Below are 15150 nucleotides of genomic sequence, written 5' to 3'. Positions count from 1 at the left end.
ACCTTATGTGTGCCAGGGCTTAGCAGCATGAGCTTTCTGCAGAGGGTGATGTGGGGGTTTACTAGGAAGAAGTGATTGGCTGAACCTGGTGCAGAGGGAGAATAGGACAAGGAGGCTTGGGGATGCCCCCTCAGGGAGAAGATTTTTGTTGGAGCTACTCTGGGCACTGGAGAGGAGTGACGGGATCAGATTGGCTCTTGAGAAAGCAGAGTTGGACCCAGAAAGGAGGTCCATGCCACACTTTCGGGAACATATCTCTCCTCTTTCTGGGTGGTGCTGCACTTTCGTGACAGCAGATTGGGGAAGTGAAGAGCCTCTTCTTTTTGTACTTGAAATCCAGGATTGTTTTTGTGCTTGGCTGAGATGCTTTTTTTTAATAGTACTTATTAAGTGCTTACTATGTGTTAAGCACTGTACTAAAGACTGGGGTGGATACAACATAATCAGGTTGGACTCAGTGCCTGTCCCGCAGGGGGCTCGCAGTCTAAATAGGAGAGAGTTGGATTTAATCCCCATTTTACAGATGAGGAAATTGAGACCAAGAGAAGTTAAGTGACTTTCCCAAGTTCACAAGGCAGACAAGTGGCAAAGTTGGTATTAGAGCCCAGGTCCTCTGACTCCCAGGCCCCTGCTCTTTCCACTAGGCCAAGCAGGTTTTCCATATTAGCAGTATTCTAGACTCCCAAATATTTAGAACAGGGCTCTGCGCACTAGTGTATGCTGAATAAATACTATTGGTTGACTGGCTAAAAAAAAAATACTATTTGTTCTCTTTGTGGGCAGGGAATGGGCTTACCAACTCTGTTGCATTGTACTCTTCCAAGCGTTTAGTACAGTTCTTTGTGCAGCGTGGCTCAGTGGAAAGAGCCTGGGCTTCAGAGTCAGGGGTCATGGGTTCGACTCCCGGCTCTGCCACTTGTCAGCTGTGTGACTGTGGGCAAGTCACTTAACTTCTCTGTGCCTCAGTTCCCTCATCTGTAAAATGGGGATTAACTGTGAGCCTCACGTGGGACAACCTGATTACCCTGTATCTCCCCCAGCGCTTAGAACAGTGCTCTGCACATAGTAAGCGCTTAACAAATATCAACATTATTACACAGTAGAGCACTCAGTAAAGATTGATTGATTGAAAGTGGCAGAGCTGGGATGAGAACCCAGACCCTCTGACTCCCAGACCCCAGCCTGGCCTGGACTGTCTGGATCCTAGGTGAAATGCTCTCCCTCCTTCACCTGTCTCAGCAAGGAAATCTAAAATTGAGCCATGCAAATAAGGATTAGATTGAAACGCCTTCGCTCCAAGCTCTCGCTCCTAAAGATCAATCTTTCTTTCATTAACGTGGAGATGCAGCTGCTTCCTAGCACTTATTAGGTGATGAATAATAGATAAAGGGGTGGAGCGCACTCCAGCCTGAGAGAGATGAAGATGGCTAAAACCCAGCTTCACTCACACTGCTGAAATACACTGGAGTCTTTGCCTGAACCAAACTTCACTCCTCATCTGCAAATATGTGCCCTTCTCTGATTGGGCCTTCCCTGACCCCATAAATACTATTATTACTATAACTAACAATAATACTAATAATGGTATTTGTTAAGCTTACTCTGTACTAAGCACTGTACTATGTGCTGGGGTACATACAAGATTATCACAGTCTAAGAAGGAGGGAGAACAGGTATCGAATCCCCATTTTACAGATGAGGAAAAAGACACAGAGAAGTGGAGTGATTTACCCAAGGTCACACAGCAGACAAATGGTGGATTAGAGTCCCAATAAGCACTGAGGTAGATGCAAGATATAGAGGATCAGACACAGCCTCTTTCCCACATGGGTTTTTGTTATGTTCCAAAAAGGCCTATTGGGAACAAATTGGTTTGTGATTCAGCTTTATCAACAGACTAAACCACTGTATTCAGTATCACAATAAGAAAACATTTATTAACATAAGAAATACATCAAGCACAACAGATCCTGCTTCTGTTAAGTCCTCAACCAAAGGGCATTGAGAATTTTCAACCGTGGGATGATCAATTCCTGACGGCATTTGGTCCCATTATTGGCTGAGACCAGTGCAAGCATTCCCATCTAAAAGGTCTCCTCCATCTCTGGCTGTCTCTGTTGTCCACTGGGATAACAGCTAGTAGCAGCAACAGGCATTTCCCCTGAGCCTTTATACTGTGCTTGTTGACCATTACAGTGGCCCTAATCTACCAATTACAGTTCCATTGTCTTCTGCTTTTAAAAGACATCTCACTGTACCCCTGCAGGTGTGTCAACATTTTGATCTTCACTTGGAAGCTCTCTGGATAACCTGCAATCACAGGAAGCAATAAGCGAAAGGGCATTAAATTTAGCACGATGTTTATGCAAGGTGCAAATTGTACACTTCATTCTTAAAGTCTAAATAGGAAGGAGAACAGTTATTTAATCCCAATTTTACAGGTGAAATAACTGAGGAACAGGAAAATTAAGTGACTTGCCCAAGGGCACACAGCAGATAAGTGGCAGAGCCAGGATTAGAGTACTGGTCCTCTGGCGTCCAGGCCTATGGTTCTTATCCCCGCACCATGCTGCTTCTTGTTCCCTCCATGGACACGGACCCTCCATGTTCCTCAAAGAAACTGTCCCTCTGCCCACCCCAAGGTGTGCCTCATAGTGCAGTATGGGAAGGCCATCTTTGACTTCAAGTGCTGGGAAGTCAGTGTCAACAGCTGTTAGGTCCCCAGAGGACCAGGGGCTCTATCCAGACAATGATTGAAGCTTGCTCTCTTGGTGTAGTGGATAGAGCACGGGCCTGGGAGTCAGAAGGTCATCGATTCGAATTTATTGAGCGCTTACTATGTGCAGAGCACTGTACTAAGCGCTTGGAATGAACAAGTCGGCAACAGATAGAGACAGTCCCTGCCGTTTGACGGGCTTACAGTCTAATCGGGGGAGATAGACAAGAACAATGGCAATAAATAGAGTCAAGGGGAAGAACATCTCGTAAAAACAATGGCAAATAAATAGAATCAAGGCGATGTACATTTCATTAACAAAATAAATAGGGTAATGAAAATATATACAGTTGAGCAGATGAGTACAGTGCTGAGGGGATGGGAAGGGAGAGGGGAAGGAGCAGAGGGAAATGGGGGGAAAAGAGGGTTAAGCTGTGGAGAGGTGAAGGGGGGCGGTAGAGGGAGAAGGGGAGCTCAGTCTGGGAAGGTCTCTTGGAGGAGGTGAGTTTTAAGTAGGGTATTGTGATTGAGTGCTTTGAAGCCAATGGTAAGGAGTTTCCATTTGATGCAGAGATGGATGGGCAACGACTGGAGGTTCTTGAGGAGTGGGGAAACATGAACTCAACAGTTTTATAGAAAAAAAATGTGGGCAGCAGAGTGAGATATGGATGAGTGGGGAGAGACTGGCAGAGAGGTGAGCAAGGAAGCTGATGCAGTAATCAAGGTGAGATAGGATAAGTGACTGGATTAGTAAGGTAGCACTTTGGATGGAGAGGAAAGGGCTGATTTTAGTGATGTTGTGAAGGTAGAACTGACAGAATTTAGTGACAGATTGAATATGTGGGATGATTGAGAGGGATGAGTCAAGGTTACGGGCTTGTGAGACAGGAAGAATGACTTTGCTGTCTACAGTGACTGGAAAGTCAATGGGAGGACAGGGTTTGGTTGGGAAGATAAGGAGTCCTGTTTTGGACATGTTAAGTGTCAGTGGGACATCTAAGTAGAGATGACAGGAAGGCAGGAGGAAACGTGGGACTTCAGAGGCGAGAGATCAGGGCAGGAGATGCAGATTTGAGAGTTGTCCCGGTAGATATATTAGTTGAAGCATGGGAGCAAATGAGTTCTCCAAGGGAGTGGGTATGGGTGGAAAATAGAAGGGGCCCCAGAACTGAGCGAGTTAGAGGGTGTGAGGCAGAGAAGGAACTTGCGAAGGAGACCGAGAATGAGCAGCCAGAGCAATAGGAGGAAAACCAGGAGAGCATGGTGTCAGTGAATCCATGGTTGAGTAATGTTTCTAGGAGAAGGGGGTGGTCAGCAGTGTCAAAGGCAGCTGAGAGGTTGAAGAGGATTAGGATGGAATAGAGGCCTGAATCATTTTTCTACAAAAGTGATGGTTGCCCATCCACCAGAAACTCCTAACCATTGACTTTAAAGCACTCAATTACCTTGTCCCTTCCCCTGCCTCATCTTAGCTCTCTGGTTTCCTGTTAACAACTCAGTATGATCACTTCGCTCCTCTAACGTTAACCTCTCACTGTAAGTCAAACTCATCTGTCTCACTATTGACCTCCTCACCCACATGCTTCCTCTGGCATGGAACTCCCTCCCCCCTCATATCTGACCGACCTTTTACCTTTTATTGTACCTTTTATTCATACAACCGTGCTTCCCACAGCACTATCTGTAATTCATTTTAAAATCTGTCTCCCTCCTCTAAATTGTAAGCTTCTTGTAGGCAGGGAACATGTTTACCAAATCTGTATTCTCCCAAGCACTTAGTACAATGCTCTGCATACAGTAAAAACTCAATAAAGGTGATTGGCTGATTAATCTCCCCTCTCATTTGAAGGTACATTCTCTACTGGAAGAGGAGGTTTGCTGAACAGCCCATCATTGATTTCTGTAGTGTAATAAGAACAAATTCACAAGCCCCACCAGGTGAGTGAATTTCTCAACCCCAATCTGTTCCCTCTTCTCCAAAATGCAAAGGAAATCCACCCACATCCCCCAGACACACACAATGGTGAGTCCATGGCATTTACAATTAAACACCTGAGCCTATCTCATCTGGAACAGCTAAAACAGCTGTATGTCAGACATCCTAGAATAAAATGCAGTATGATGATAAAATTATGGGAGAAAAGAGGGTAAATTTCCTTTTCATTTTTCTTCCTAATCTCTTCCCAGAGGAGCAAGAACATTACTTTTTGTTGTGTGATGTTTTACCAGAAGACAGAATTCTCAGAGAGAAACTGCAGCAAAAAAGATTGGTAAGTGTTACATCCCAATAGAGTCAATTTGGTAAGGACGGGTTCATGACTCAGCTTTACTGACAAAATAAACCCCGATATTCAGTATCGCAGTAAAGAAAACATTTATTGAATGATACAGAAAGACATCAAGTGCAGATCCTGCTTCTGTTAAGCCCTCAACCCAGGGCATTGAGAATTTCCTACTGCAGGATGATCAATCCTAAATCGGTATTCAGTCCAAGTATGGGCTTAAGACCAACATGAGCATTTCCGGTTAAAAGGTCTTCTCCTGCCCGAGCTGTGTCAGCCTTTTGGATAAGAATGAGCAGCCAAGTATGGACTGAAACCAGTGCAGGCATCCTCATTTAAAAGGTCTCCTTCTGCCCAGGCTGTCTTGGTCATCCTTTTGGGTAAAAGTGAGCAGCAGTGACAGGCATTTGCCCCAGCCTTCTGTACTTTACTTGTTGACAGTTACATTGAACTACTTCTGCCTTATTATTCTGATCTATCAATTACAGTTACTTTGTGTTCCTTTCTTAGAAGGTGTCAGGCCTGGGGCCCCTGCAGGTGGGTCCACATTTGGTCTTCCAGTGGGGCCTATCTGTCTGGCTGATTGGGATCACAGGAAACTATTTGTGGAAGGGCATTAGGTTTAACAAGTTGTTAACACAAGGTGCAAGGTGCAAACTGTACTCTTCAATAAGAAACTAGTTACAAAAGCGGCATTGCTTAATGGAAAGAGCAGGGGCTTAGGAGTCAGAGGTCATGGGTTCTAATCAGGCTCCGACACTTGTTAGCTGTGTGACACTGGGCAAGTCACTTAACTTCTCTGTGCCTCAGTTAACTCATCTGTAAAATGGGGATTAAAACTGTGAGCCCCACATGGGACAACCTGATTACTTTGTATCTACTCCAGCACTTAGAACAGTGGTTGGCACATAGTAAGTGCTTAACAAACACCATCATTATTATTATTATTATTTGCCTTAAGGAACAAGTGAAAAGTGTTATGGAGTCAAAGGAGGTCTGGCAGCATTTTGGCTTAGGGATCACAGTCTAAGTAGTGAGGAGAACAGGTGTTGAGTCGCCTTTTTGCAGATGAGGGAACTGAGGTACAGAGAAGTTAAGTAATTTGTCCAAGGCCACTCACATCTCCTCCTGCCTTCAGGACATCTCTACTTGGATGTCCTCCCGCCACCTAAAACTCACCATGTCCAAGACTGAGCTCAAGTTCCCTCCCAAACTCTGTCCTCTCCCTGACTTTCATGTCACTCTGGACGGCACGACCAACCTTCCCACCTGACAGGCCCGCAACCTTGGTGTCATCCTTGACTCTGCTTTCTCATTCACCCCACACATCCAATCCGTCACCAGAACCTTCCCGTCTCACCTTCATAGCATCGCCGAGATTCGCCCCTTCCTCTCCATCTGAACTGCTACCACATTAATATAATCACTCATCCTATCCCATCTGGATTACTGCATCAGCATCCTTTCTGACCTCCCAACCTCCTGTCTCTCTCCATTTCTGTCCTTACTTCACTCTGCTGCCCGGATTATCTTTCTACAGAAATGTTCTGGGCATGTCACCCCCCTCCTCAAAAACCTCCAGTAGTTCAACCTCCATATCAAACAAAAACTCCTCACTATTGGCTTCAAAGCTCTCTATCACCTTGCCCCTTCTAACTTTACCTCCCTTATCTCCTTCTACATCCCAGCCCTCACACTCCGCTCCTCTGTGCCTCGTTCTCACCTGTCCCACTGTCGGTCCCTGGCCCACGTCCAACCTCTGACCTGGAATGCCCTCCGTCCTTTTATCCGCCAGTCACACTCCCCCCCTTCAAAGCCCTACTAAAGACTCACTTCCTCCAAGAGGCCTTCCCAGACTAAGCCCCCCATTTCCTCAGCTCCCCCTCCCCTCCGCGTTGCCCCGACTCTCTCCCTTTGCTCTAGCAAAGGGCTCTAGCAAAGCAGCGTGGCTCAGTGGAAAGAGCATGGGCTTTGGAGTCAGAGGTCATGGGTTCGAATCCCGGCTCTGCCACTTGTCAGCTGTGTGACTGTGGGCAAGTCACTTAACTTCTCTGTGCCTCAGTTACCTCATCTGTAAAATGGGGATTAAGACTGTGAGCCCCACGTGGGACAACCTGATTCCCCTGTGTCTACCCCAGCGCTTAGAACAGTGCTCTGCAAATAGTAAGCGCTTAACAAATACCAACATTATTATTATTATTATTACCCCGCCACCCCACAGGACTTGTGTATATACGCACATATGTATAATTCTAATTATTTATAATGATGCCTGTTTACTTGTTGTGATGTGTATATATAATTCTATTTGTTTATATTGATGCCTGTTTCCTTGTCTTGATGTCTGTCTCCCCCTTTCTAGACTGTAGGCCCTGAGTGGGCAGGGATTGCCTCTCTTTATTGCTGAATTGTACTTTGAAGCACTTAGTACAGTGCTCTGCATACAGTAAGCGCTCAATAAATAAGATTGAATGAAAGGATGAAAGATAAGTGACGGAACCAGAATTAGAACCCAGGTCCTCTGACTCCTAGGCCTGTGCTCTTTCCATAAGGTCACGTTGTTTCCCAATTTGAGAAGGACTTGGGTGAGTTTGTTAGGAAAGAGGCTCTCTCTGCCCACGACCTCCCTGGTGGCCCTTAAAACCAGCAAGCTATTCTCATTGATTTTGAAAGACTCAGGTCAAATACTGTCTGCTCCAAGGACCCGAGCTGACTTCCCGCTGGCTACCCAAGGTGTTGCGGGCAGCTTCTCCTGCTAACCTCCACCAGTCCCCCAAAGTTGGTCTGATCAGCACAGTCCCTGGGAGCAAATCACTCCGCATGAGGAGCACTCAGCAGTGAAATTTTACTTGTATTTCCAGTGGAAACAGTTGACTTTGATCATACTCGAACCTTTTATTTCAAACTGAAAGATCAGTGAGGGAGCAATCTAAAAGCAGCAATAAAGATTTTATAAGTCACTGAATGCATCATCTGTGGGGTAACAAAGCATCTTTAAACAAATGGAAGGCATTTCCCCATGCGCTTTGTCCGTCATGCATGTTATCCTGCCTTTGTTGGTTCTCATCTCTGCTCACTTTACACAGAATGAGATCCCTGGAGTCGTGGTCGGGCTTGTATTCTGCTGGTTTGGGCTGAGCTGGTCTTTCAGAAGGAGCTGCCGGAGGTTAACAAAAATGAGCTTCAGCTCCTCTCTTTCTTGCTTCTCTCCTGCCTACACAGCTAAACCCAGGCACAGTGATTTTGCAGATCTGACCTCTCCCTTGACTACTAAGCTGCAGGGATGGTTCTCTGTAGGTTTTGTTGGTGTTCTTCTGATATTTGTGTGAGTTTCATGTATCTCTGGAGGGCTGCAAGCTCTCACATTATTTGGTGGTTTCGTCTTGGTCAGCTGGAATCGGTTGGGTTTTTCCAGATATAGGTGTGAAAACCACAATTTTTTCCAAAACCCAGGTGAAGCTTTGTGAATTTATAGCAATAAAAAAGCAAACCTACCCTGAACGTCATGGTGTAATCAATCAGTGGTATTAATTGAGTACTTTCTGTGTGCAGAACACTGTACTAAGCAGTTGGGAGAGTACAACAGAGTAGGTAGACATGTTCCCTGGCTACACGTCTAGGTGGGGAGTCAGACATTAAGATAGAGTAGAATATATCATTTATAGAGTTACCTAAGTGTTGTGGGGTTGAGGATGGTGCAAATACTGAGGTGTAAGGCTGGGTAGAGCAGATAGCCTCCCTACCTGGCTGGTCCTGAGGTTTAGCCTTTGGGCCACCCAGAGATCTCCAACTCAGCAAGCGTCTTTCCTGCCCTGCCTACTTTAAGATCGCAGGGATTGCTGCAGTTCTTCAGGTCAGGGGAGCAGAAGGATGGAGCAGGGTCCCATAAGAAGTCCCCTAGGGGCTGAAGTCAAAGCAGGCATGGAGAGTGTAGACATGGCCAGAGCAGTCTTTTGTTCCATAAGTTAAACAGCTCACAGTCTTGAGAGGCTGCCCCATAAACTCATGGCATATGTAGTCCGTTTTTGAGCATGGTTACTTGCTCAAAGGCACAGAGGCCAGATTTCTACTTTGTAGTTCCATTCTTTTTCCTATGTTTTTTAGTGGTATTCGTTATGTGCTATGTGCCAGACACTATACTAAGCTCTGGGCCAAATACAAGCTAATCTGGGTGGACACAGTCCCTGTCCGATATGGGGCTCACAGTCTTAATCCCAGTTTTACAGATGAGGTAAGTGAGGCCCAGAGAAGTTATGTGGCTTGCATTTCTACTTAAGTTAAAGTTTAATGACTAGCTAGCTACTGGAGGCTTTTCAGGAGTGGAGAGGTGAATGCCAAATAGCCCTGCAAGAAGGTGATTTGTATAGCAGAGTGAGGTATGCACTGATGCAAGGAGAGGCTGGAGGCAGGGAGACTGGCAAGCAGTTACCCTGTAGACTATAAGCTTCTAATAGATTAAAAGTGCCTTATTTTTTGTGTTACTGTGTGCCAGGCACCATATTGAGCACTGAGGTGGTTACTAGATAGGTTTGATACAGTCCATGTCCCACATGGGGTTCACAATCTTAATCCCCATTTTACAGATGAGGTAATTTAGGCACAAAGAAGAGTCTTGCCCAAGGTCATACAACAGGCAAGTGGCAGAGCTGGAATTAGAATTCAGACCCTCTTACTCCCAGGCCAGGTTCTGGCACTAGGTCACGCTACTTCTCATACTGCTGCTCCTGTGGGCAGAGAACGCTCAATTGTCTACCTTTTTATCGATTCATTTTATTTTCAGTGTTTATTCATCCCTTACTATATGGTAAACACTGTGGGATAGATTAGTGGATACAAGGAAATCCTAAAAAAAAGCATGGGCTAGTGAAAAGAGTATGGGCCTGGGAGGCAGAGGGTGTGGGTTCTAATCCCAGCTCCACCATTTGCCTGCTCTGTGGTTTTGGACAAATCACTCAACTTCTCTGTGCCCCAGTTACCTCATTGTATACCCTCCCAAGCACTTACTTCAGAATTGTGCACATAGTGATCAATAAATTCCATTGATTGATCGAGTTTGATATAGTAGGATAAAGTAAGATGCCTCCCATTCCACCATTGGGAGCCCATTGTCTTGAATGCGATACTTAAAGCAAAAATAGATCCTTGCTCCCTTTAGAGTAGTTAATTACACTCTATTCCCAGCTGCATGATTCCCAGAGAACAGCAACTGCTCTTTCTCCAACATTAAGATAACTGCAGTACATTAGTAGTACATTAAGATACAGTTATGACTCTGCCAATCTGCCCCACCTAGTTTTTTGTTTTGCCAACCTAAAACAGGTTGGCAGCTGTTTTAGGGGGCAAGGAAGGGGTAGATTCCTCACATTCTGCCTTTCCCTTTCCCCTCCCCTTTGTCTTCTCTTAGGCTGAGCAGAGAGAACAGGCAGTTCATGGTCTTGTCTTATCCTCCCTATGTATTCCCAGTGGATCTGGGCTGTTAAAACAGGCTGAATTGAACTCCATCTGGTTCAGAGAGAAAGATCATATGATCAGGAGGGAAGATAAAAAAAACACTCCACATCACAAGTGTCTCTAAGTTAGGCAGTGGTGTAGAGGATTAAAAGATATCCTGTTGATTTTTCCAAGCTATGGTGGGTGCAGTGTGATTACTGCTTTCTTGCCTGAGACATTTCCCTTCAGGCTTGAAGCCAGAGTAGCTTCCTTGAGAAACAAGGCCAGAAGAGAGCCAGCAGATACAAACCCAATCATCAGTTTACCCTGGTTTAAAAATCACCCAAAAGAAGTTTCCACAACCTCACTCAGTCACACACTCCATTGTCTACAACCTTTTTATTGATTCATTTTATTTTCAGCATTTATTCAACCAGTGCTATGTACCAGTGCTATATGGTAAGCACTGTGGGATAGATTAGCAGATACAAGGAAATCCTAAGAAACAGCATGGGCTAGTGAAAAAAGCATGGGCCTGGGAGGAAGAGGATGTGGGTTCTAATCCCAGATCTGCCACTTGCTTGCTCTGTGGTTTTGGGCAAGTCACTCAACTTCTTTGTGACCCAATTACCTCATCTGTAAAATGGGGATTAAGACTGTGAGCCCCGTATGGGACATGAACAACTTATATCTACCCCAGCATTTAGTACAGTTCCTGGATCATAGTAAGTGGTTAACAAATACCATTTAAAAAAAAAAAAAGCAATTATATCAACCAGGCCCTATCCCACATGGGACTCACAATCTCTCTTATCCCCATTTTTCAAATGAGGAAACTGAAGTTAGGTGACTTGCCCATGGTCAAACAACTGGAATTAGAATTCTGTGCTTCTTTCTCTCAGCCCCATGCTCTTTCCATTAGGGAATACTGCCTCCTACCTTTGCTTAGGCCTCACTTACCCTCTCATTTACTCACAAGTAGATATGCAGGCAGGAGATTCCCTTCATCTTTGTTCTTCTCTGACTTTCATCTTCAGCATCGAATTTAGCATTGCAGCTGATCTGTTGGGTCTGAGATCATCTGACCAATCCTCCCCACCTGGTTTACCAGTCCCAAAATATCCTGCCTACTCTCTCTCTGTCCTCTTTCCCCCATCCCCCTCCTCAAACAGTTCCTCAGGAGTCCTCTTATAAGATGGGGAAGCCTGACTCTCTCTGCATGACCACCAACCTGTGGTCAGGGCTCATAGTACTACAATTCCAAAAGGGGCTGACATTGTTCCTGTTGGCTGTTGAGGAGAGGATTGGCCTGGCCCTCTCTCAGAACTTCAGGGGCCACATTGGCCAATTGAGATGTCTTTCTCCAGGAGAACTTTGGGGACACCAAGACACTGGCTCTGGGCACCAGATTGGTTTTCCCTGAAGTCAGGAGAGATGGGTGTCTGTGTATCTCTTGCCACCCTTCTTCTCTGTGGATTGAGCTGTCGAGTGATAAAAGCCTCAATGACCTGCTTTGCTGCTAGAAGGTACCTGATCTTGGCCTCCGGCTCTGCCATCTGGGCCGGGGGAGTCCAGGGGAGCACCGGGAAGCTAGGAACCCACCTGGCTCTCTGCCAGGATGAGAAAGCCAGAAAGCTCGAGATTACCTGTCCTTCCATGTGGCTCCAATTCTCCTCACCCTGCCAGGGAAGCTCCGAGACATAGAAGGCCCATGTTCTGTTCCCAAAACATCCCCATTGTCTTGGATGGGATACTTAAAGGCAAAATAGGTCCTTACTCCCTTTAGAATGGTTAATTACACTCTATTCCCAGCTGCATGGTTCCCAGAGAACAATGATTGCCCTTTCTCCAACAAAATCCGCTCCCGTTGGGTCTTGGGATGAGGAGAAGAACCCCAGAACACTTTTATGTCCTCTGCTATGTATACTCTGCTGCTTTCCCTACCTGTCACTTATTTTTTTTCTGGCTCCCCAACTAGATTGTAAACTCTTCGAGGGCAGGGATCGTACGTACCAACTCTTTGGTATTCTTCCAAGCACGCGGTACAGTATTTTGCACATAGCCCTCGATAAATGCCATAGATTGATTAAGAGGAGTAGAGTAGAAGTTATTGAGCCCCCACTCGATGCAGTGCACTGTATTCAGCGATTGGGAAGCACACAGCAAAGCAGCTACACAAGGTCTCCTGTCCACGAGGAGTTTACACTGTAATGAAAGAGAAAGACAAAAAATTACAACTAGAGTAATTATAATACATAATGGAACGTACAGTTGAATACACACATACACACATATGTAAATGCTAGAGATGTTTGATGGGTTTCTTTCTTGGGGCTGCTGAAGATTAATTGGGAAAGGCTTGTTGGAGGAGGTGGGATTTTTGGAGAGTAGACATAGAGCTGAGGGGTATATTTCCCCAACTCAAACAGAAATTCCTCACCATGGGCTCTAAAGCACTCAATCATCATGCCCATTCCTACTTCACCTCATTACTCTCCTACTGCAACCCAATCCGCACACTTTGCTCCTTTTCACTGTACCTTGACTTCGTCTATCTCGCCACCATCCTCCACCCACGCCCTGACTCTGGCCTGGAACACCCATCCTCCTCATATCCGACAGACACTCTCCACATTTTCAAAGCTTTAATGAAAGCACATCTCCTCTAAGAAGCCTTCCATGACTAAGATCTCCCACTTCCTTTTACATCGCCCTTACTTTCTCCTTTTATTCATCACCCCCTCCTAGCCCTACAGCACATATGTACATATCTGTAATTTGTTTATATTAATGTCTGTCTCCTCCTCTAGACTAGCTCTTTGTGAACAGGGAGTGTGTTTGCTTTATTGTTATAATGCTGTGATGACTGACTGCTGTGCACATGTTTGCGGAGCTCAGGGTGGCAAGAGCATGGGCTTGGGAGACAGAAGTCATGGGTTCTAATCCTGGCTCCTCCATTTGCCTGCTGTATTACCTTGGACAAGTCACTTCACTTCTCTGTGCCTCAGTTACCTCATCTGTAAAATGGGAATTAAGAGTGGGCGCCTCATGTCAGACAGGACTGTGTCTAACCTGATTTCCTTGTATCTACCCCAGTGCTTAGAACAGTGCTTGGCACATAGTAGGTGCTTCACAAATACCATAGTTAATATTAATTATTATTAGGCAATGCCAGATCCTGGAGAGTATCCTGGAGAGCTCCTCCCAGTGGGTTCAGAATGAGAACACTGGTACACTTGGAATTTCAGCAGCTTCTTGTCTTTGGACAGATCAGAATTTGAATGGACCAGAGATGACAGGAGACTTTGAACATAAAGAAAACCCTACCGAGCAGGGCCGACCCCTGGAGATGGCAGCCAGCCCAGGAGCTGTTGCCACATGGAGTTCAGGTCCCTTGTCTCTGGCCCCCTGTCTCTCCTGGCCAAAATGGAGGGCCAGCATGAGCTTCTGTGGGTCAGATGGCCTCAATGCCAGATATCACCTAACCCTGGCCTGCTTCCTAGGGAAGGAGGAATGGCCCATCTTGAGGAGCAAAACCTGGGATTAGGTGGCCCTGCTGTGACTGTACTCCAGTGTTCAGCCAGACCCTGGAGAAGGGAGTTTCCCTCCCCGTGACTGTGGTAGTGGCATTAAATCTGGTTTGACCCAGGAGGCTCAGAGGGTGAGTGGCTGGTTCTTTTGAGGAAAGGACATAATCGCTGGGACTTCTGTGCTGAGACTTAGAAAGCCCAAGCCCCCTCCCTCTCCCAGAGCAGGGGCAGGAGCCAGCCCCCAACTCCATCTGCAGAAGGTACACAGCCATGTAGTACAGTCTGGGACCTGGCCTATGAACAACTCTCCAAAGCAGCCAGCAGGAGACCTGGGCTGGACCTTCTCATCCTCTCCCTGAAGCTCCGTCAGTGCACTCATCTCATTTCCCAAGGTTCCCCTTCTCCCTCAGCCTGCTTCTAGAGGTCTAGAAACAGAATTGCAAGAATCCCTGGAGTGTGGTGGAAGCCACAAACGGGCCCAGAGACCGCCGGGCCAGACTCCATGCCACAGCACCTTGCAAATGCACCTGAGGTGGGGTCTGAATGGGGTGGAGGCCCCCGTCCTTTGGGAGGCTCGTTTTGAGTTCAGAGCCGAGATTTGAAACCAGTTCAATCCCTGGCACCCCAGTATGGCTCCCAGCTTGAGGGGAAGTGGAGCTGGGGTCAGGGCAAGAGTTGGAACCTGGCTTTTCCACCCTGCTCAGTCCCCACCAAGGAAACAGTCATGGGGGCATGACCATGAGCATGGAGGGGATCAGCAATATTCCTCCCCTCTCCCTGACTGTGGCTCCAGTCCTCAGGCCAGGTTAGTCCAGAGGGTGGTGTCAATAGGCCATATGCATGAGCTCTTGCTCCAGTCAGACCCCCCAGGGCAACTCAGGGGCCAGAATTGAACTGCCAAGCAATAGCTACTTGCACCCTGAGCTTGGGAGTAGAGGTAGGGGGTGAAGAGATTTACTTTTTTATGGTATTTGTTAAGCATTTACTCTGTGTTAAACACTGTCCTATGTACTGGGGTAGGTACAAGTTAGGTTGGGGACAGTCCCCGTCCCACATAGGGCTCACAGTTTAAGTAGGAGGGAGAAGAGATATTTAATCCCCATTTTAAAGTTGAGGAAAATGAGGCACAGAAAAATTAAGCAGCTTGCCCAAGGTCACACAGCAAGCAGTTGACAAAGCTGGGATTAGAACC

General features: G+C 46.3%; 1 protein-coding gene across 2 annotated transcripts in view; it reads left to right on the top strand.

Annotated features, from left to right (window-relative positions):
• Positions 1 to 15150, top strand: part of ZNF277 (zinc finger protein 277) — a 101810-nt gene that overhangs the window by 68922 nt on the left and 17738 nt on the right. For both annotated transcript variants that reach the window (XM_029074235.2, XM_039913343.1), the window contains exons 3-4: positions 4566 to 4654; positions 4904 to 4986. In XM_029074235.2, coding sequence (XP_028930068.1) covers positions 4566 to 4654; positions 4904 to 4986 — 172 coding nt within the window. The remainder of the gene's footprint in view (positions 1 to 4565; positions 4655 to 4903; positions 4987 to 15150) is intronic.

The sequence above is a fragment of the Ornithorhynchus anatinus genome, chromosome 10 (genome assembly GCF_004115215.2).
Source record: "Ornithorhynchus anatinus isolate Pmale09 chromosome 10, mOrnAna1.pri.v4, whole genome shotgun sequence".
Lineage (NCBI taxonomy): Eukaryota > Metazoa > Chordata > Mammalia > Monotremata > Ornithorhynchidae > Ornithorhynchus > Ornithorhynchus anatinus.
The sequence above is the reverse complement of the archived record's forward strand: the minus strand, read 5'-3'. Positions and strand labels throughout refer to the sequence as shown.